Source organism: Watersipora subatra, chromosome 7 (genome assembly GCF_963576615.1).
Source record: "Watersipora subatra chromosome 7, tzWatSuba1.1, whole genome shotgun sequence".
In the NCBI taxonomy this organism is placed as follows: domain Eukaryota; kingdom Metazoa; phylum Bryozoa; class Gymnolaemata; order Cheilostomatida; family Watersiporidae; genus Watersipora; species Watersipora subatra.
In genome coordinates this window covers 26,717,762-26,742,131 of record NC_088714.1, presented here as the reverse complement: position 1 = coordinate 26,742,131, position 24,370 = coordinate 26,717,762, and the positions used below count along the sequence as shown (strand labels likewise).

Below are 24,370 nucleotides of genomic sequence, written 5' to 3'. Positions count from 1 at the left end.
CAATAAAATAACTGTTAACATTTGAAGGCAACAAGGTTAATGAGAATATGCGAACCAATCAAAAGCGTGTTAACAATTGAAAGCAATAAGGTTAAAGGGCGTAAATAGACAAATCGGAAAACTGTTAACAATCGAATTGAACAAGATTAAAGTGCATACGCAGACCAATCAGAAGAATGTTAACAATTTGAACGCAACAAGATTAAAGGGCATCCATACATACATAGGAGATCAGAAGACTTAACAATTTATTGAATAGAAGATTCAGCCATTTACTTTTAATATCAGTGCTGAGTATTTGAACAGGCGGTGTCCGATCTGAAAAACTTGTGAGGCATCGATTGCTGCCTACTTAGGAGAAAGAAGAGTAGCTCAAGTCAGTTATAAACCTTCATTAACTTAAAATAATTACTACGAAAACATCGAGCAGCAAAATACTATAATAAAGGTATCAACAGTACTCATAACAAAATATATAATATTTGTGATATAGCTTGACCAGCATTTCCCAATACCAAAAAGTAAAGAGTCGGGTAACACGCTTACATACTTCGGAAATCCAAGTTATTCCATGTTAGGTTGGTTGCAGTAAACAAACGTGATACATAATACAAAACCGGCCTGTTGCGCCTGAAATACTGGATGAGGAATAGCAACTCTGAGTAGAATACAGTTCAACCGGAATAGCCTTGATAACCGGGTTAACCTGAATGAAGAGGACTCATACATGTATATAAAATCTCTCATTCGACAGACTCTCTCAGTAGTCAGGCTTTTTCGTCTGCTTCTATCTCCTTTCCCATGAAGCAGCATAGACCGATGCTCTGTCGATGTCTCTTCTTTTTCCTCGGTAACGGAGGAGTGTTTTTTAAGACCTTTAGTTTGCAAGTGTCTGCCTCACCGGCTACCTCAACTGACTGAGTCAATATTTCTCTTGCCTCGCTGCCGCAAGCTGCTACTGATTTATCTTTTTCTTCCGATTTTTTTTCTTGTTTTATGTAATAGTCATTACGATAATCACTGTATTGATCACGGCACGAAGGAGACGTTGGCAGTGATGTAGGTTTGAGAGAAACGGCTGTCGGCCCTTTACATAGGAATTGTGACTCGGTGTGGACCTCTTCACCGGGATGCATAAATACGCTACCTTTTGGGTCGTTTGATGTCATCTCCATAGTGGAAATCTGAAAAAGGTACGCAAACGTTGTTTAACAATGTCGAAAAAATATGTCTCAAGAGTATCCCGGTGGTCTGACATATGAGAGTGATATTTTTGGCTGAGGTCTGGAGGAATGAAAGGGGTAGGGGGAATGACCTATGCAGGGCATTAAACTCTCCGAGTCAGTCCTTTGACATGTGGTGAGAGAAAGGTTATGGCTGAGAGTGTAGATATCAACACTCTTATTGCAACACAAACATAATTATTGCAGCAACTACGCGTAGTGGGCCATCAGCAATATGTAAATGAGATGAAGATCTCAGCAAACACAGTTCCGGGTATATGTTAAAAGAAGTCATCTGGTACATTCGCTAAAAACATCAATATGCACATATGAGATACGGAAGAAAGTAGGTGCAGAACTACAAAATGATTTGTTTGAGTCAAATACACTAGCAGCTGACAGGACTTGTCAATTGGGTGATAATTTGCATCACATATTTAATATGCTAGCTGCAGACTGACATAACTATCTCTTTTAGCCTTTGCGTCCATCTGTGAGATAAAAGGAACAGAGTACACCATGTGTCATCTTGTAGCAACTAGAAGGAGATCGAGTGATCAACCGTGAGGCGTGGTGGTTTGGCTGTTGATATCTATTACTAATAGACTTATTTTATATCTGCAGTTCCCAATTTCTTAGACTAGTTCTTACTAGAGTTGCACGATAGCTCGACAGTCGACTGCAATAGTCGGTAGTTGTCTTCTCGATATGAATATACTGCCTATTTTTAGCCTATAAAAACATCCGAAACTTATATATCGTTATCGAATAATAAAAAACAATATAATCCGATAGTTTTGCAGATATAGTCAAACTCGGATAACTCGCCTTCGAATAGCTCGAACACATGATTAACACGAACGGATTTGTTTGGTCTGTTCCCACGCAATGATAAATTGCTTTAGATAACTCGACCTCAACTTGGTTAACTCGAATAGTTTTTTGCCCAACGGCTACTGCGACGGTTGTTATCGCTTTAGAATATCACTTTATTCTAAGCCATAGAGATAAACCTCAACTTTTAGTAGTTCTTAGACGTCGTTATTACCATCATCGGCAAAATATTTTCATTAACAACTTTTCTAAAGGTTTGCAAAAAATCAAATGTTGCCAAACATCCGCTTAGCGATGGTCCTGCGAAAGCTAGGAAAAGTGAAAACCTTCGAATAAACTTAAAGAAAAATCGGCAAACTTGATCTTGGTTAAAATACTCAAAAGAACAAGATGTCTTTTCTTCTGAGCATTTCAACAGCGATCCAGTTTTGCCAATTTTAATCTGAAACGTCCTGGCAATCCCATCACTTCAAACAAAAAATCAATCTCAAGTGATAAAAAAGTCTCTATACTTTTTGATGAAATTTTTTTTAAACTTTACAGTAGGAGCCTTTTAATTTGCAACAAGCCATCTATGCATTTGATATATATAGTTTGTATATGTACATCTATGTATATATATGTCTATGTATATCTATGTATATCTACGCATTTGATATATATATATATATAGTTTGTATATGTACATCTATCTACTAATAAATACATTGACTTGTGACAGTGCTCTGATAACTTGAACGCTCTGATAACTCGAACGCCTTTTCCTATCCCTTCCCACAATCCTCGATCTTTTCAGGCACGATAATACGATAGTTTTACCAGCTGCCAAGTCACGCGATGACTATCGGTGAACTCTGTCTGCTCATTGATAATTCGATAGCTATCGGTGGGACAACTCCAACAATAGTCGATAACACCTTTTTAAACAAATGCCATCCCTAGTTCTTACAGACAAATTTTAGTAGATTTTATCAAAAAGTATCGGGATTTTTCTCTCATTTGTGATTGTTTTTGATGTTTGAGGTAATCTGATTGTCGGAATGTTTTAGGATTAAAATCGATAAAACTTGATCACGATTAAAGTGCTCACATCCAGCGAAAGTACGATTAGGATGTCTAATAGTTGCAGAGAGACCGACGGAATGGAGACGCGTAATGCTGCAACTTACATGCAACAGCTGATATCAACTATCGCACCGATAACAACTAGTATCGGTCCATTGTGGCACATTTTTTTCTTCCGAGCATTTTAACCGCGATAAAATGTTGCCAATTGTAATTTTGAAACATCCTGGCAGTCGTATCACCTCAAGCATCAAAAACAATCGCAAATGATTCAAAAATATCCATATTTTTTGATCAAATCTATCAAACTTTTGTGTCAGTTCGTCGTTAATATTTATTACTAACATTCTATATCTGCAGCTCTTAACTTCTTAGACTAGTTCCTAACAGAGCAACTATAACCATGAGGTGGGGGCTATAATCCACGCCATCGAATGTGAACACTGATATGCTTGGAAGACAAACAAAGATTATGGTAAAAAGATTTGTGAGTCACTTACATGGCTAGCTGAGTGAATTGTAGGTTGCGTGTTGCATGTAGGTACCCTCGAAGAACAACATGTGTGTATTCTTGGGTCTCTCATGCTCAGAGTTGTGTCACCAGACGACAAGTGGTGGGCGGACCTGTGGTCAACAGGCCTCCCCTGACTAGCACCAACTGAGCAGTGGGCAGAGGGAGAGCTGCGCCGTGACTTGAGCCCTTCCTCACTTGACGATGAGTTCTGGAAGAAAACAAGGCTATGTATACGAGTTGCTCTTACCAGGCTGCACAAAAAACCGTAAAACGTTGAAATGAATATACTTTTATAATCTAAATAGAGTTTAACCTAGAGGGCTAAAGCGCCAATGCTCGCTAAAAACCTTGAATGAAGTTTGTTAGCTTCCTGAAAAGCCACAATCCTGGTCAAATGAGATGGTAAGATGACGAGATATGACACGAGATATGACACAGATGTGACACGACGGTACAGGTTCTTTGCTGTGCAGACTTTTAGACTAAGCTTTGTTGAGATGGTATCCACTGAATGCACGTTGAAGGTTAGCGAGCTTAATGCATAACTTTGTTGGGTTTGATGGATTACAGATATTTTGAGGTCTACCAGACCAGAGTTTAAAACCAATGGTACTACAAATCAATTATTTTCCAATTCACATCTGCACAGCAATATCTATGGGATAAAAACAAGAGCTAACGACTCTGAAGATATCAGGCTGATAGCCGTAACTATAATTCCTTCCGGTTAGCTTACACAGTCAGCGTCAGATAGGAAGTCAGCGATGGCAGTCAAAAAGCAAGGACAAAATTAGCAAAAAGATAAGACTCATAGGTAAAAGCGCCCATTTCAAATTTCATCCAAATAAATTTTAATCTAAAGCAAAGTCATAACAACTCTGAAATATAATAAAATCTGGCGCTGTAAAGTCTCCTATATTCTATTTAGAATTAATCAACACTGTTAGGGTGAGGACTAACTTTTTTAACACTAGACATTGAGATTAAAAACTGAGTAAACATAAAACATGAATACTACGTAAACTTCAAACCTTATGGTATGGTCAAACTTTTGGCAAGTCTGTTTTAAAAAATAAATCAATTCAAACAGGTTGCCGTAAGATGAGGCCACACACACCCAACTCAGGTCAAAAGGAAGGGCTTCTGGAGTGGATTAACCTGCTGCCGCAAGTAATTATATGAGTGAGTCATGGCCCCAGCTGGTTCCACTCATGCCTTGTCAATTTCCTAGCCAACTCCATGATAAGGACTGAGCAAGTCAGTCAAGCCATTGCACTATATATGACTAGAAATGGCACCATGTGGTTAGGTATTGCCGATGGCTCTGACTGTGCCAGACGACAGTGTGGCCAAGCGCTAGGAAAGAATATTTTAGTGAGAAATCATGACAAAATCTTTACTGCAATAAAAGCCATGGTTCGAAGCCAAGGTTTGAGGTCACGAAAAAAGGTTGCATCGGGGAGGATTTGAACTCGCGATATTCAGATTAATAGCAACATCTGTGCTAGAGAGCCGCATTATACATCAACGAATACTTATGCACATAGCTATTCTCTGTGTTTTATTGGCTCACCTGGCAGATCTCTCACAGTAAGCAAGACTGCCTGGGTACTAGTTGTAGAAAGTTTATCATAAAATGCTTGTTACAGAGTTTAGGAAAAGCGTATGACATTTCCAATACAAGACTAGTTCAATAAAGATATCTTTTCACTAGGATATTATAGGAACACACATGCATATTATCATATCATGTGGTGGTATATCACAAGGATTCTCAGCGTGTAAACCTCCTGACAAGTCTCAACATGTCACTGTCTTCTTAACTGTCTTAAGCAAAGTCCTAGTTATACACAAAGTCCTAGTTATACACAAAGTCCTAGTTATACACTGACTGGTCCATTTAATCTGAAAAGACACTGGAATATGTATATGTATATGATGACATTACCAATAGAAGTAGTATGAATTACAATGCTATGAGAAAGGAAGATGAAATTTGTATGATATCGAAAGTGTTTATGTTAAGTTTCCAGAGCTCAGACTCAATCTCAGTGAAAATTCAGTGAAACTGCAATATGATGGAGTTATGCCTCCAATACTGTGGTCACTGCATTACCTAGCTACGACATCTCGCAGTCCCAATCCTATGAACTATGGCGAGACAATACAAATCAATTTGGGAGAAATAAAAGCAAAAAAATATGTTTATACATAAATAGAAAGTTTCCTAACCTACAATAAATTATGAAAAACCTTCAATTCTAACAAAAATAATCTTTAAATACTTTTTCAGTTAATAAAAAGTCTTTCGCAATCGGTTTTCATGAGAAGCTGTAATATCAAGATTACACTGAAACCTATTCTCTTGAATACTTTACTAAACTTAGTGACAACCTGTGATTGGTCGACAATCAAATGAAGTGATTTGTTACTGTCAACGAAAAGACACCACTTTGGGATTGTTTATACCGATTACATTTACTAGTGCTGTTGTTCTACTGTTATCGCCTGAGAATATTAATGATAAAAGACTGAACAGGAACTGAATACGCTGAAAAACAATTATTTCCACTATTGGATGTTGTATTACAATTTTAATTTACCTATGATAAAATTAAACAATTTAAATATTACAAATAATCGTGTACACAGGAGAATTGTTTGCCACTTAATTTTTTGAGACCAGTACTACAAAAGTAGTATTTTTACAACGACTAAAGAAAACCCTTTTTCAAATAGAACAGATTCATTAAAATTCATCCAAATGGCCCATGCGTTCCGAGGCTAGTATAGATGTGGCAAAATACTTGCCTCTTGGATGCACAGTTAGTTTCTATACAATTATTACATGAAAAGACAACTCTTAGTAATCATTAGAATGTAAAAATGTGATAGGCTGGCTCGTTATGTGTAAGATTTTACCTAAATAGTAGATTTTATCATACTAACCAAAAATCATTTTTGACTGACTTTGTACAAATAAAACAAACTACTTTTAACTGATGCCTAACAGGCTGCACCGACTTGTTATGAAAATCTTAACAAAAGAACTGCACAAGTTCAAATCCCAAAAAGAACTTCTCTTTTTACATACTGTTTAACAAATTTAAGCAAAGATGCAGGTTTCTAAACAACCAACTCTAGCGACTCCAAAACCTAAAAATTGCAAACAATTATAACCAACTATATTGATGCCTATCTGGACATTTAGTTCCTAACTTCAATTTAATTTCAGTTATCAGAATCATACCATATCGCCCCATTTCCAGCAAATTGTAGCTCGCTGAAAAAACATTTTAATGGAGAGACGATGAGACGCAAGCAAAGTAGGAGGAATGTTAAAGGCATTTAAAGAGAGACTAAGTTCCATAGACATGACAGCGGTTAATTAATTACTAGCTATGGTACAGAATCCATAGTTACCACTGGGGCAGTTTGTGTTAGAGTGATGATGCCTAATAAGGAGAACTACGACTAACGATTGGAGCTCGATGATCTTCGTCTTCTGAATCTATGCTGTCTAAGCTACCCTAACACACCCATATACCCAAACACCCACTCAATATCTGCACCTCATAAACGAATACCTTTGAGCGCACCAGATATAATCACCACGGTCATCCTATATCTAGAACATTCTTATATCATAAGAATTTTTTTCTAAATACTGCTGAATTCCCGTGTTATTATTTTAATCATCTTATTTTATAAATTAGAGATTATCTTTTATTATAAATTAGAGAATCGACTCTACTATCTGCACCAATCAAGCGCGTTTCCACATTTAAGAATAATTGTGCAGGTAGTTTAGTTATTGAGCAGGTAGAGAGCTGTGGTGGCCTGCTAACAACAGGTCAGAGTTCAATTCCTTAAAAAGGTCACCGATGGTGACAGAAATGCTATCCAACCTTAAAATGCTCTCTGCAACTGAGTATGTCTCTAATTGTTGAGGTTCCCTTGCCGCTGAACTCAAGACATGTTTAGCCAAGAGCCACTGTTTGTGTAACAATTCTCTTAAAAAAGACCACAGCCTCTGCTTGCAGTAGAGCTAAGCAAACATCATACTCATCTTCAAAGGGTCGCTCACACACTTTAGCTATTACACCTGCCCCTCATGGCACAGACTATTAGGGTACTAGCAATAATAATGTAACAGAAAATATTAGTGGTAATTACCTATAATTGAATGCCACGGCGCTCTATTTTTCAACCTTTCCTTTATAGTGGCGGTCCGTTGGAGGCGGTGTTCAAATAGGGGCTGATGTTATATTTTTCGTAAGGCTCGCCAGAATTTCAAGAAGGTAAATTTAGTCCTTTTACGGGCGGAGCAAATGTCACCTATATTTTGGCCTTTTTTCCGGTAGAGCGATATTAAACCTTTTGGATGCAATAAATCTGCTAACTTATCTCCAACTTGTCAAAGATCTCGCAAAAACTATGCATTGAGAAACAGAAAAATATCTCTCTACCAGTTGATATCTATTACTTGCAATTAACCTACGGTGATATTATAACCTGTGTCCTGCTTTGCAATTTGTTCGAGTGTTCAATTTTTATTTCATTCTTGAAATTTTTTGTTTTAAATCTATACTTACCAATGTTGCATTTAAATGTTGCATGAAAGCTCATTGTACTGATTAATATGTTTGCTACAGTTTGCAGCCAAAACTAACTTTTTATGCGCAATAGAAGGGAGTTACAAGCGTCAATTAATTGTAAGATCAGATTACCGCAATGATGCTATCAAATAATATGCCATAAATCTGCAAATTTATAAGTTATATAGTGATAATCTATCAAATGCTTCAAAGATATATTCATAAACAAGTGACATAAACGAACCATACTCATATTACGTGCGGAAACAAAAATTAACATTTTAAAAATAAAACTATTTGCATCATTTGCTCGGATAGCTGCGTTCCGATTGTTGCTTTCGATGGAACGAACATCTTCTAATTGTCCAATAACTTCCACAATGTCTTCTGACTTCAACTCTTCTTCTGCACTGCATAACTAGTCGGTATTAGCGTCCAAACAATTGTTTGGTAGAGCAAAACTTACTCGTTGCATTTAGCACAAATGCAACGCTTTAAAGTTTTGCTCACTAAACGTTCGCTTTGTACTATCGCAAATGTAAACCGATTTTCTACACATGCACTTTTAAGTATCAAACCAGGAACTACTATTAGTCTGAGACTGTTATTGATTATTTCTATGGTGTTGCTTTCAAAGTTTTAACGAAAAAACCAGCTAGAAGCTTTGGAGTGTGACAACAAGAGAATTGATTGTTATTGATGTAAAGGATTCATTATTATGAATGTGGACACTTTTCAACTGATCACTTAATATTATGGATTCATAGAGATCAAAGATTGTCAGTGGCGTTCAAATGGAGGGTGAGGCTATATTTTCCAACCCTTCTCTCATAACGGTGGTCAAATAGAGGTGGAATTCAATAATAGGCATTCAATAAACGGTGGTAATAGAGGTTTACGCTATATATCAAATATTTAAAATAATTTCATATAAGAAATTACTTCTAGTTAGAACAGACTTGTCTGTTGGGTAACCATTTTGAAGACAGGAGTGTTGACATCGCCATTCACTGTTTCCATGATGCTGCTAATTCGCAAGTTGGAGTCGTCCGCAAGATGGAGATGACCAAAATACACTAATCAAGCGAGTTTTGTTACTTGCAAATCTTTATCGAATGTTTCATACTAGCGAATGATGTGCAAGCTATTCCATTTTATACATTTTCAAGCTTCAGTCTGTTCTATTTCAATTTGAGCAATTCTGAATATCGCTAAGCGTGATAAGACTGCATCGCTAATTATTGAACTGTGGCATAGAAATCCTTACCTTTTTTAACAAAGCGCCGACGTTAATCTCCATAATATGTATGTCCATTGAAACACTTATTGCACGGCAATGCATCGCGCACACAACTCCAAATCAGCATCATGCGCATCATGGAAACATAGTGACAAAGTTAAGATTAAATCAAATCAGAATCATTGATAACAACAGATGATCGCTACATACTTTATGTTTGCTATTGGAGTCTCTACTTGATTCGCTTAGCCTGTATTCTTCTGTGAGACGTTTAGGCTTGTGAGGTCGTAGAGGCATCTTGTTTTGTGTGGAGGTATCACAGTCTAACAAGAGGGAGTCCGAGTTCTGAGAAATAGAGGAGCGAACACCTAGAGCACTCGTTTACATCTGGTTTTGAGCATTCCACTCCATTACTAGTGCGTGATTAGGCATAGTTTTATGGATTGTATGGCTGCAGACAGACAGTGTACGCAAATGGTAGACTTCATTGACCCTAGACAAGGTGAAACCGTCAATGTCCGGAATCACGATGTTATGGGAGTGTCCAATAGGTTGAAATATCGCTGAATAAACAGGAATGAAAAGGAGCCCGTAGGTCTGTACAGGACACCCATCATACAGACTGTCTTACGTACTTATAAATCTCTTTAATTATTCAGCAGTCAGACTGATGAGCCAAGACTGATCTTAAGTGAAACAGGTTTAGTTTAAATTCTGAAAACATATTGAGCCCATTTGTTGTAGATATCAGTTAAGCACACCATAACCTTTAAAATTTACTGAAATATAAGAATATATTTTATGTTGAACCTTTTTGATAAAACCTAAGAAGATTGTGAAGTAGGTATGAAATACTGATTGCTCCCGGTTGTTCTTCCATAATAGATAATGTGATTTTTTTCAACAATTAAATTAAATACATATACGTGTTCAAGAAATTATGTAAAAACTTGGCATATTTTTAAACTTCGGTGTGGTTATAAAATTCCACATAAACCATTATATACGAGTGCTTGTTTGACACTACAAAATCAAACTTAAATGAATGGTAAAAAATCATTCCCTAATACAATTTCTTGATAATTCAAAACAATGTGCACTTTTTTATCATCAGCCAGCAAAGAGTTAATTGCTTAGAAAGTAGGTTTATACTATACAGCTGTAGGTCTTTCTCATACAGCCACTTATATTTCAAGGTGGATAAGTAAAACTAATTACTTTAATATTTCCACAAAAAATCAAGTTTATGACGCTAAGGTCAGCGCAGAAGATACCGCTGACCTTAGTGCAGAAGATACCGACCAATGCAAATGACACCAGAGATGCTCTTGTAGTATGTAATTTTGAGATAAATTTTTGTAGTCAAATCTCTTGAGAAAAATGGTAACAAAAATTCATGATTTAAAATATGCATTTTTTTGCTTTTGCAATTTACAATTACAACTTATTCATACCCATATTCGTTGCAAAATTTATTATTAGCCAAAATTTATGCACACAAAATGATCACGCAATAAGACTAGTAATGAGCCCATAACCGTGGTCTATTATTCGTGAACTTACGACACAGCTCTAAACCCAGCCATGATAGATTACTGACAACTATCTCAGAGAAAGTCAGTGAGACTCCGGTCTTGACTGCTTACGCGTAATTTTTATCGCAGATCATTTGAAAACGCGAAATCTCTCGATGCAGCGCTTACAAAATCGCCTCGTGTAAATGTATCTTTACGTTTCATTAGTGAGACTTTTTGAGGTCAAACATCGCTATGGCTTGTCACACATTATTTAAACGGCTTCTACTCCATTGGCTTTCATTTCGCAGCCAACAAAGCGTAAGAATCTGAATCACTAAACGACGAAGTGGTTGGTAACAGACCAAAATTGGCAAGCCACCAATTCCACTTCCTGTTGACTAAAAGCCGAGAATATGACAGAAACAAGAAAGACCAACGAATAAGGAGAGAAATATTGTTGTGGCAAGAGACGGCAAGAGATATGCCAGCGCTGTCAATCGTGTAACGTGTGCAAGTGATGGGAGCGAAGGAGAAAGCAGAACAATGAGACTGACTAACACAAATATGCAAACAATTCTGACAAGTGGCTCTGGATTGCGTTGATTTGTTCTGAACCATTCATACATCAAGAGACGCAAAGCGGAAATGTAGAAAATTCTCATATCATACTGATGACTTGAACCAGCAGTTCCTGGTCTCAGCAGCTTCTGGTTGAGTATCATGGCTTAGAGATTTAATATTCTTGGAAAGACATTTAAGTCTGTAAGCCAGACAAGAGGATGAAAGGTGGATAATGAAATGAATAGGTGGGGAATTTTAGAGTACCATTGCATAGACTTACCACAAATATTTCTTCTTCACTCTGTGAATCTACAAAAGAAAGCAGGTGCGTTGCAGGTGCAACAACACTTTCTTGCTGGCCCTAGACTTGAACAAAACCAATGATACAGTATGTGAGCCTTAGTACAAGTATGACAAGTAGACACAGGCAACCTGTATCTTTACAGCTAATATCATCACTGCCGTAAGAAGAGGGGTTTGCGTTACATACCACCGTATGTTTCAGTTTACGAACTTTCTGTTACTACAACCTCCAATTCGCTATCCCGACTCCTCCACGATACTATTAGATTTCCGACCTTGTAAACACGTTTTTTAATTCACTCAATAATTTCTGATTTTCTTATTTTTATTATTTTCTTTCTTTTTAATAAAAAACATAATTCTTCTGATGATTAGTCACTTCGGCTGCATTAACAATACTTATAGAGTTACAGCGATTTTTCGTAGCCATCTTCCCAAAGTACGATCGTTGTTGAGTAACTACGCAGTTCCCATATATTGGTGTCACCATGAAGGTTCATCTTCGGTCATTAGAAATTATCAACAATTTTTTTAACAACGTTCGAGACACCAAAGCGACTTTCGACTGACACTCTACCATCTTCACCAATAGACCAGCCTGTCACATTTTCGAAACATTTTGCAGTATGTTATTACACCTGACTCTCACGGAGCACCGGACTGACAGATTACTATTAATAATAATATAACATATTCAAATTAGCGATCAGAAAATAATAATAGTGAACAAATATGATAAATACTTTAAATATTGTCATATAATAATTTGCTTCATTGCACAAACATGTCCAATTTTAAATAGCCAAGTTTTCACGTTTGAAAGAAGTTGAAAGCTACCAGAGAATGAGCAAGTCTTGCTTGGCAGCGAAAATAGGGCAAGTCAGAAATCTTTTTATCACTATCACCTGCTAGAAATGCCAAAAATGACATGAAGAGAAATGGCTTTCATGGGTTTCAAATATCATCACTGTCCGGTGATCAAAACAAAGCTACCTAAAAGAATAATCATGGAAAATCGTAAAATTGCAATATTTGTCTGTTGATCTAGAGCGATATTTGTCTGTTGATCTAGAGCGCTTCGTGAGACCTGTTTTAATCACGTCGAGAAAGAGCAATAAACGTACGAGAGAAAAATGGGGAAATAAGTGTATGACCTTGGCAAAAAGCTGGTCTAGAAGTTTTGTTATTGCGAGACTGATAAAAACAAACACATCACTTCACAAGCTTCTGATCTGTCACACAGACAACCGCAATTCATATTATCTTGTCACCAGGCTGAATACCAGGAGCATTTTATACGCACTTAGAAAAAACATTTAAAACTGGTCATGACACGTAATAGGCGAGTGCACATTTCAAAAATGTTAATACACCTGGAAATTTTTATGAGCACGCAAAATACTGGTGAGGAAAAATTTATTTACAAGTATATGAAGTGATTACAAAAATTATTCGGCTCATGCGAGAGTACAATTGTATGTGCAAAGATTATTTGGCTTGGTTCAAAGAAAATTAGTTACAAAGGACAGCCTAAAAAGTGAACATCACTGCCGCTGTCTACGTAATGTTATATTAATAGCAGCGCCTTTGTCTTATATAATATATTGTATTATAGTTGTTCAGAAACTATAGTAAAATTAGATTTCCAACTTACTATGATAGCAGCAACCGTACAATTGACTTATCTTATTTAATATAGTCAGAAGATCTGCTTTACGAACATGGCTACTATTAGAAAGGAGGCTATAATGACAGTCCATATGACACTCTCATATAACTTACAGCAAGTTAGTCGTCATACTTGTGCCTTCCTCACATTGAAACTAATAAAACCATGGTGAATTACAGCTATTTTACATTTTTTCATCATAATTAAAGTTTAAAATGCTAATTAATTTTAATGTTTATAACTAAGTTACTAAAGAATTGTCCTCATTTTATTCCTAAGATACGATTTTAAAAGCCACGCCATACAGTTATTTGTCAGATACTGTGATTTACGAAAAAGATTCTTAACGTATGAGCAATTTACATTTGTTAATCTTTACGCAGAGCTGTTAAAACATGTGCACATAACTCCATGATTCACGTTTTGCCACAGGTACTCTGTGTTTTTAAAAACTTTGTTAATTTAGGTAGTATTTTGAGGCAATTTTAGTCGCATTAATTTAGGAGTATATTAAAACTTTAGATTTTACTTCCATAATGATTTAAGTATATTGCTATCTTATGAGCTCCTTATACCATGTATGAACTCCCTATCCAAAAGAGTCAAAACAACAACTGCCTTTTTTCAGTGAAATTAATTGTGTTCAAATTACTCGAAGTACGGATACACATTACTCGAAGTACGGATACACATTACTTGAAGTACAGATACACATTACTCGAAGTACAGATACACATTACTCGAAGTACAGATACACATTACTCGAAGTACGGATACACATTACTCGAAGTACAGATACACATTACTCGAAGTACGGATACACATTACTCGAAGTACGGATACACATTACTCGAAGTACAGATACACATTACTCGAAGTACAGATACACATTACTCGAAGTACAGATACACATTACTCGAAGTACGGATACACATTACTCGAAGTACGGATACACATTACTTGAAGTACGGATACACATTACTCGAAGTACGGATACACATTACTCGAAGTACGGATACACATTACTCGAAGTACGGATACACATTACTCGAAGTACGGATACACATTACTCGAAGTACGGATACACATTACTCGAAGTACGGATACAAATTACTCGAAGTACAGATACACATTACTCGAAGTATGGATACACATTACTCGAAGTACGGATACACATTACTTGAAGTACAGATACACATTACTCGAAGTATGGATACACATTACTCGAAGTACGGATACACATTACTCGAAGTACGGATACAAATTACTCGAAGTACAGATACACATTACTCGAAGTACGGATACACATTACTCGAAGTACGAATACACATTACTCGAAGTACGGATACACATTACTCGAAGTACAGATACATATTACTTGAAGTACAGATACACATTACTCGAAGTACAGATACACATTACTCGAAGTACGGATACACATTACTCGAAGTACGGATACACATTACTCGAAGTACGGATACACATTACTCGAAGTACGGATACACATTACTCGAAGTACAGATACATATTACTTGAAGTACAGATACACATTACTCGAAGTATGGATACACATTACTCGAAGTACAGATACACATTACTCGAAGTACGGATACACATTACTCGAAGTACAGATACATATTACTTGAAGTACAGATACACATTACTCGAAGTACGGATACAAATTACTCGAAGTACAGATACACATTACTCGAAGTACGGATACACATTACTCGAAGTACGGATACACATTGATCGATTATTGATCGATTAAACAGCAAGTGTCTCCTGACTCTACAGAAACTTTGCGCACACACATAACTGTTGACACTTTGGGTAGATCAATATATCCAAGTTCACCACGTTCCCATGGTCTGCTTTATCCGGTTTCTAACCTTTAATGAGCGTTTCCATGGAAATTCTATTGTCTAGAAAGCATGGAAAATGAATAATGGAAATCTTGTTTAACATACATTTATGAGCTCCGATTCTGACGGGCAGTGTTATTCCACTAAATAATTTAATGAATTTCTATCAAAACCTGTACTCCACAAATGTATTCCAAATGATCGGTTTTATTTGAATAACACAATTATTTGTACAATAAATTTGTATAACACAGTTTTCAGACTAAAGCTACAAGTAAATGACCTCTTATTCAGCTTATGTTAACCAGATGAGTAATCATATGTGGGTAACATTTTTGACACCTGAATAAAATATAGTTTTATTTACTTTTTATTCCCATAACAAATGGTTTACAATCATTAGGATAACTACAGCCCTTGGACTACTACTACTGCTACTCGTCATGCCGGATTTACTCGTTAACAACCCAACTTGGACACCGACAGATCGAAAAGAGAGATTTACTACGTACCTCGTCCAGGGCTTATCTCCTTTATGGCTTTACGGACTAGTCGTTCAAACTTTCTGGCTTCTGTGAGATGTAGGAATGTTAGACCCTGCCGCTGTCCGTCCGTTGCCCAGTGGTGAAATGTGGCATCTGCTTTCTGATAGCGCGTGCTGGGTGTGAGTTTGCAGTTGAATATTTCCTGAAGACAAAAACCTCTCTTATTCACGAACGTTTAAGCCTATTAACTGACTGCAACAACTAGACTTTAATTCTTTCATGGTGTAATGGCGCACTTTAACACGGAGTTATCTACCCCTTTGCCATTTTAGAACTATTTAAAACACAGACATTATTTATTTCACAATTAATCTATCGGTAAAAAAGGAATGTGGATAAGCGTGTAAAAAGTTCGAATAAAGACAAAACTTATCATGATTAATAAACATATAATAGTGAGCAACAACCTTTGGAGTTGTGAACATTTTTCATGAGCCGAATTGTTAATCCCTGCATGTATTTGCTGGCTCCCATTTAACTAGCTCAAAAAGAGTTTTGGATCATCACAAATATTCACTAACAGGAAAATAGCAATGTTTCAATAATTTTTCTGATAATTTCTTGATTATTAATTCTCTTCAATGTTCTAGAACATTAACTGTCTAATCCTATAATATTTATCTATGATATTTATATCTATATATTATATATCATGTTTATATGATATCTTATATTTATTTATAATATTTATTAGTTTTTGTAAAAACTGTAGTGGTCATCTCTACTTCTTTTATCAAAGGGGAAGCACTAGCAACCTGCCAGGAGACAGGCACCATAGAGATATCAAGAATGTTTCCGCAAGGACAATGACAGACGCTTCTGGTGAAATATGTTTAATGAGATTGAAGCTAAAATGAAAATGTGCTGGCACCAGCAACACAACAGCCAACAGGACGTCAGGTCAAACTGCCCTGTCAGGGGTGAAAAGGTTAAAGGGGTCAGCACTGACCTATTAAGCCTTGAAATAGATAACCGAGCGGCGAGACTTGTTATTGGAGTAAACAAAGATCATAGAATTGACCTAAGCTAAGGTCAAACTTGTGTCTTCCATTAGCGTAGCAGTCGTGCATGCCTACAGGTAGCATGCCTACGGGCAACAAATGGAATGCGTTCGGTGAAGGAGGAAAGAATGACTTCCTGTAGATGCCGCAAGCAGAAGATGGTAGCCCACAGGCAGAAATCCATGGCTAAGGAAAGGTGTCAAAGCACATGGCCAACATTGATTAGTGACAGCCTTGCAATTAATCAGCTGGCAAAGTCGCAGCCACCTGCGTCACTTGTCACCACTTAAACCTTAACGCAATGGAATTCTTGTGTTAGACATGAGAGACTAATCTTTCCTGACTGAGAATATTGATCGCTTAAAGTTAAACGTACATTTCTCGTGTTGATTTTTCTTTAGCTCAAGTTCCGCCGACTAAATAAGTGTCTAAGCTTTGTTTTGGTATGAGATCCTTCATAGGCATTTAGCCGCGGCTTTATTAGGCTTTGATATGGTTAGGTAACTGGTTAGTCTAACCCCATCACTGTATCGTGATAGATAGTGAAATTTAGCCACAAAGCTGCGCGAGACCACTAAAATCGGCCAAGTGCAACCAAAAGAATAAAAATGATTAAATATCAAAATAAATAGGCATTCAGCAAACATTCAAACCCAAAGGTTTACTAAAACTAAGGATGTTTTGGATACCCTACAAGTAGAAGAATGATGATAGTTTTTGCCCCGACGTCGATACATAAGTGTGTGTGTATGGAAGGCTTTATTGGCAATAGACAAGCGTATGTCAGCGGATGCATCATTAAAAGTCATAGCCTAAGATCCTTATATACAGTTTATACAGAAATATCTCATTACTTCGTGGTTTACGTTTCGCAACTTCAGTACTTAGCGAGGTAAAAAATGTTCATAAAACTAAAAATTAGCAAAAATGAATAAAAAGATCCAATATATAAATCTCTCATACTCGAGTGAAATTACCTCGCAAGCATCATTGAGCTAGCAGCCGTCGCAGTCCGCTATTTTCCTTTTACATTTGTGAAGTGCCAAAGTGCAACGTGCTCGTGCCCTTCATCTTAAACCATAACTGCCACGAACAACTTTTATCGTATTAACTAGGTAAATCAGACATGCTGATTCCGATTTTGTAATCAAAATAAAGATTAGGCCACCAAATTTTAGAGTAATAAAGGATTTTTTATAGCGTTTTAATATCGGTCTCGAAAACAACACGATCGGCATAACAAGCTCCGCCCATAAATACTTGACGTAACCTAGCTTTTTAGGAACAGAAGTTACGTAGAGATGTTTAGACCGATTTAGAATAATAGAGATGGGTGTTTTAAAATTCATTAATATCTAAATACAGCTTTAAAAATAATATCAGTCTTTTCTGAAAGGTAGATAAGCTATTTAGCATTGCATATTTAAAAAGCGCGATAACAACGCTAGCTCGTGATAAAACCGCGCTTTTTGAGCTCATTTTTCTCGGCGTCCAGCCCATTTAAACGTCATGTAACAAGCTGCGAGCAATTTTAAATAGTTTATATCCCTTTCATAAAAAACTGAAATTATTTTACAGGCTGGATTTAGATAATAATGGGTTTTAAGACACCCATCTCTATTATTCTAAATCGGACTAAACTTTCCTAACTTCCGTTTCTGAAAAAGCTAGGTTTCGTCACATATTTATGGCGGAGCTTGTAATGCCGATTGTGTTGTTTTCGAAACGGATATTGAAACGCTTTAAAAAAGCCTAAATGACTTTGAAGGTTAGTGGACTAATCTTTATTTTGAGTACAAAATCGGAATCAGCGTGTCTGATTTACCTAGTAATTACAATAAAAGTTGTTCGTGACAGTTATGGTTTAAATACCCATGACTCTTAAAATCGTTCATCAAACCTTAAAAAAAGAGAAAAAATGCTTACGATTAATGAAAAAAATGACTTTATTTGACTTGGGTTTATTAGTCTCTATGTTACATATCGCAGGGAGTGCTGGTCATAATTAACCACAAACAGTGACTTACAGTATTTGCAGGCCAATAACTGACGACTTGCCATATAACAAACTCGTTGAGTGAACGTTAAAAATGCTTTTACTGGATTCGTTTGTGAGTCATTTTTTGATAGCTGAAGTAATTGTAGTATCAGCTGCATATCGCCGAAAGTATCAAGTAGAGGATAACTTTTTAGTTTATGGATATATTTAGAGCTAAGTGATTGCTTATCAAGTACTCCCAGTCCACAATAAATAGTTGACCACGCCTTCCTCCTATGGAGAATCTAGAAGCACCCTTAATAAATCCCAAATGACCGGAATACGAACATGCCAGAACGGAGATAAATTATCAGATTGATAAACCCGCTTCAGGTTGAATAATTCATAACAGATTCTTTAATGCAAGAATATATCTGATACTCGGGCAGTGCATGCACATCCTCTATAGAAATTTAGCCCGATAATAGATGCAGAGAATGAAGAGGCTGCGCAAATATAAATGTAAACAACTGGAACTACAGGCAACCTTCATCGGCTACTCTCATTTGCCAGCTAATGTTATATTTAGGACACCTTGAAATGCCACGGAGCATCTGCGCAACTAGATCCCTTGCTCCTTGCTCATAGCCAGATGAGCAAGGGCATCATGTTTGTGAGACAGGAGAATATGAATAGAGAGGTTGGATACATCCGGTGTTTGTATGGTTAGATGTAGTAGAGAGAGTTAAAAATGCATAAACAATGTACCATGCCGAGATAACTTGACTAGTGTACGCGGTTGTCTGCGAATGAGAGAATTCCATGCGATTCAAAAAATGTACCTGCAATACCTTTAAACAACGTCATTGACAACGGTGCAGGCATGCACACAGAACTTTCCACATGCAACACGATGGCTAGCTCATGATGTTCTTCCTAGCGGAGGGAAGGACATCATGAGCTAGCCATCTGGTGGAACACTGGTTCACACACACATTTTTTCTCAAGATAAATGTACTAGCAGACCTTTGCGTGATAAATTGCCTGTTATGATATGCATTACCCATGAGTCATTCGGCATGCAGGTTATAGGAGAGACAGGGAGACAGCGGCTTTGTGGCTGCATATAAAGCTAAGAAATATAGATTTCAAATGCATGTACTCTTGTCTAATATAAATGATAGTCAGTTTTCGAAGCTGACGTCCTGTGTTTGTCTGTGAGCTGAAGAAAGAGCTTATTTTTTATTTTTGAAGCAAATTTAACCAACACAAACCTGGACATGACCTAAAAGCCTCTTAAAAATGTATTTTTATTTTCAGTGTCATTTCTGGTTGTGGCAGAAAACCATGTTAGACATACAAGAAGAGAGTTAGAGAGAAGAGAGTTAGAGAGAAGAGAGTCGGAGAGAAAAGAGTCGGAGAGAAGAGAGTCGGAGAAAAGAGAGTCGGAGAGAAGAGAGTCGGAGAGAAGAAAGTCGGAGAGAAGAGAGTCGGAGAGAAGAGAGTCGGAGAAAAGAGAATCGGAGAGAAGAGAGTCGGAGAAAAGTGAGTCGGAGAGAAGAGAGTCGGAGAGAAGAAAGTCGGAGAGAAGAGAGTTAGAGAGAAGAGAGTTGGAGAAAAGAGAGTTAGAGAGAAGAGAGTCGGAGAGAAGAGAGTTGGAGAAAAGAGAGTCGGAAAGAAGAGAGTCGGAGAGAAGAAAGTCGGAGAGAAGAGAGTTGGAGAGAAGAGAGTTGAGAGTAGAAAATAGTCAAGAGTTGACGAGCGAACAGGACTGGCTGACGAAGGAGGAGAAGTCTTACCTGCTTATCGAGTAATCGTTGTCCTATAATGCTGTAGAGCGAGTGGTCTTGGTAGAGACTCACTATCGCTACCGGACTACCCTTAATCGGTACCCATAACTCCGTTGACTCATCTACGATCATGGCTTGTGCCTTGACCTGTAGGATGAGCGAACCAGTACACTTGTCACTTCGCAGTCTCATGTCTGTTAGTGATTCACTGGATGACCTGTCAAGCATGAACATTACGACAGCATTAGTATTTGCATGTTCGCTTGTAACCTTCATGTCAACAGTGGTGTGACTTGAGCTGACCATTGATCCACAGGTGGGGGAAACACTGACCATGATCCTAGGAGTGACTTACATCACATTTAAAGCAAATTGCTCTAGGAGAAGCCATTTCCTCGTATTGAAAAACCCAGCATTCTACAACTCTAGGAGACACCTTACATTATTGCTGTAGGGTACACCTTGGAGTACGACTGCGAGTCTAAACTCAATTACAGCCCTTCATTCAAGCCAGCCGGATATGGCAGGCTGGCTTATGAATGAAACTGCCACACTCCAATGCGCATAATTGTCCATAGTGTATTTGTGAACTAATCCGCTTCCAGCTAGTCAATTACAATGGAGAGCATTCCCTTGGGAGAGCAATTTACCTTTGTAGGAGTACGACTACGCTGACCATGCTGCCTCGCAATGCAGCGAAGGAAAGACAATGCGATAGGCGATTGAACATTTGTAATCATAGATTATGATCTACCAGCATAATACAGTTTCAATGGAGTAGCGGAACTGAACGAGTTAGAGAAGGCTGTTATTGTAAACAAGCACCTAGCGGCATGTGTTCCAGTCTATCGGTCAGTATGACCAGATGAAGGCCACACAAGTGGTATTAGGGGGAAATATGATGGCCTCGGCTTATTTGCGCGAAACAACATAGTTGACACGGCCGAGTGGTAAATAGTGTTTGCTTTAATCTTAGGCTTGTTTGGAATCAATGATTGGCAGAAACTCTGACAGCAGTAATTTTGTAACCTTAACGCAACTGTGTGGTAAAATCTAGAGGATAGTTTCTCCATGCCAGTTTGACTATGAGGCAATGACCCAAGATCCTACTACCGGTTGAGGGATGTTGAAGGTTGGCTTGTGAAAGTTACTGTTACAACATCTTGCAATTTCGCGCTGTACCAAATGACCAGTAATTTCCTAACGTCAACTATTTATAGTCCAGGATTTGTGGTAACTAGCGCGAGTGAGTGCTGTCCATTGGCCTCTGAGCGCCTCTCCCACAAGTGTGTACTTTGTTCAAGTGGTCTGCTGAGCTGCAGGCAGTCAGCCGGAAGCGAGGTGAGTTGAGCAGAAGCGCTAGACACTAAGGACCGAGGATGCGCTAATTACGCTTGGGCAGGAAGCTGGTTATCCATTCCATCCAACTATGCTAATTAATTCTAACATCAATAAAATTCAAAGGCTCGCAAGTACAGCACGAGGAATGTGTGATGTGCTGCCCACCGATGCACTTGTTCGTCAGCTGAAGCTTCACGATGCAGGAAGCAGGAGCTTACCAAGATGTTCTGCTAGCAAATCGGGAAGTAATAAGATTACTAGGCATGTGTGTCCAACGTACTGCACCAATAGCTTTTATATCAATCGGTCTCGCGAGCATACACAAATGTGAACCGCAAAAAATTTGTGGACGGAAACCATTTATTACACCAGTATTGATTCGAGATTGTTAACCAAATTTTTAGATCAGGAGGTTAAACATATTAAATAAATAATAATTACATAGCCCCACGAGCTTTAACAACGAGACCAATGCATGTGAAAGTATCCAACTATAGATCAAACTCAACAAACTTCAAAGGTTGATAACAAAAGATTCCGAGATAAAGAATCTTTGCAAAAACATTGAGATTTTATTAACACCTCACAAAACACATGCATTAGGTACATGAGTTATAATGTTCCAGTCTTAAATCCAGACAAAAAGAAATGAATGAAAAGCTAAATTTAATGTTCCGAAGTATGCTGTTTTACAACCGCTTAGTAATTTATCTTTTTAGCGTAATAGTAAAATTCTTAGAGAAGTTTAAAAGGATTTTAAGTTTTCATACCTATTAATTATATTGATTACTAAACTGAATGCGTTCAACATCTCATAAGGTGTTTAAAAGTGAAAAAGAGTTCTGTTGAAATGATTTATATAAAAGAATATGCTTCAGCCACAACTCACCTTCATGTAGTTGTTTGTTTAATGGAAGCTAAACAGTTGTAAGCTATGCAAATAAATACTTTTAGGTTAATACTACTGACAAACCAACATGTCATAAGTGTTTGGCATGTTATTTGCATACAACAGCTGTAATAAAAACACCATATAGTATGTCACTTGTAGTTTGTCACTTGTAGTGTATCTTGATATTGTAGAGTCAACACGTTGAAGAAAACTTATGATTCTTATTACATGTCAGAAAATGCTGAAGATTTAGAATTTCCATGTTTTCAAGTAACCTACTTCACTAGAAAACTTCACATACGGTTTGATTATTATTTAAGCAGATAGCCTACGTATCAACAAAATATGACATTTAGCCTATTAGTTAATACAATATCTATTAAAATAAAGAAAGAACAAAGCAAAAAAGGAAATCAATACACTTTTACAGAAAGAAATTCAAAAGCTCTAAAATCATAAAATGTCAATCAGCCTATGTAACAAATTAAGCATACATCAAGCCTTGTTGAGCTGCTGCAGCAACTCCAATCCGGAGATTAAAATGATATTTATGATGATATGAATAACTTGAATGTTATAAAGATAATTTAGCTACACCAAAAAAGAAATTCTCCTATTCTAGTATCTTAAATAGAGCCAATAGAATGTTATTGGAACGAATCACCAGCCACGCTAAAAACTTTTCAAGCCAGCACTGTCAGTGATGGGTTTTGATCATTTCAAAAGTGTATTGGAGAACTTTGGTTTGAAACGGCAAAATAACTAATTACCGCTGAGTCTTTTGTATTCTAATTATAAAACAATTACATTCATTTACTTGTTGAAAGTTCTTACCGTAAGCTTATTTCACTGCCATCCATCTTGCCATCATACCTTTCAGTAGTAGCAAGTTACAAACTTGCATCTAAAGCCCAAGTGGTCGAAGAATTTGCGCGTAGTGCGGCTGTTATCAAAAGGTATCAGTCAATACACAGACATAAAACTTAAGCTATATATGAATGATGCTGTATTACCGCAAGATGCCTCCACAAAATAAAAAAAATCTTTTAATAATAACTGGCAATTGCGTAATGTTAAATAATTTTATACAATTTTTTAATTTTACGTAATATATAATTAAATAATAAAATTAAAATACAAAAAGTTAGTATTAAATTATTTAAGTAAAACTTAAGATAGTCGCGAACGAATTCATATAACTCTCACGAAGTTCATTCACAACAACGGCAGATACGTTCCAACTGGTGCTGCATGCGATCATTTACGCTAATAGAAGTTGTCAACCTACTTTTTCAAAAGAAACGACAACTCTTTGTTAGACCAACTGCGTTGACTTGACCATGGTATGACAGGTGAGTTTAGGAAAATTTTGAAATAGATTAGGCAATTTGCATTTATTTTACTGTTCGTATAACGTAAAATCCTTATAACGTA

The 24,370-nt window shown here is 37.0% G+C and overlaps 1 protein-coding gene across 1 annotated transcript; it reads right to left on the bottom strand.

Moving 5' to 3' along the window:
• Window positions 1-124: 124 nt before the first annotated feature.
• On the bottom strand, window positions 125-23,879 carry LOC137399205 (sprouty-related, EVH1 domain-containing protein 1-like). Its single transcript, XM_068085213.1, has 7 exons — window positions 23,771-23,879; window positions 20,713-20,920; window positions 15,902-16,076; window positions 11,833-11,861; window positions 9,685-9,819; window positions 3,623-3,844; window positions 125-1,184 (listed from the first exon to the last, which is right to left on the bottom strand). Exons 1-7 carry the CDS (start codon window positions 23,794-23,796, stop codon window positions 768-770), a joined length of 1,212 nt encoding a protein of 403 aa, XP_067941314.1. The 5' UTR covers window positions 23,797-23,879; the 3' UTR covers window positions 125-767.
• Window positions 23,880-24,370: the final 491 nt, after the last annotated feature.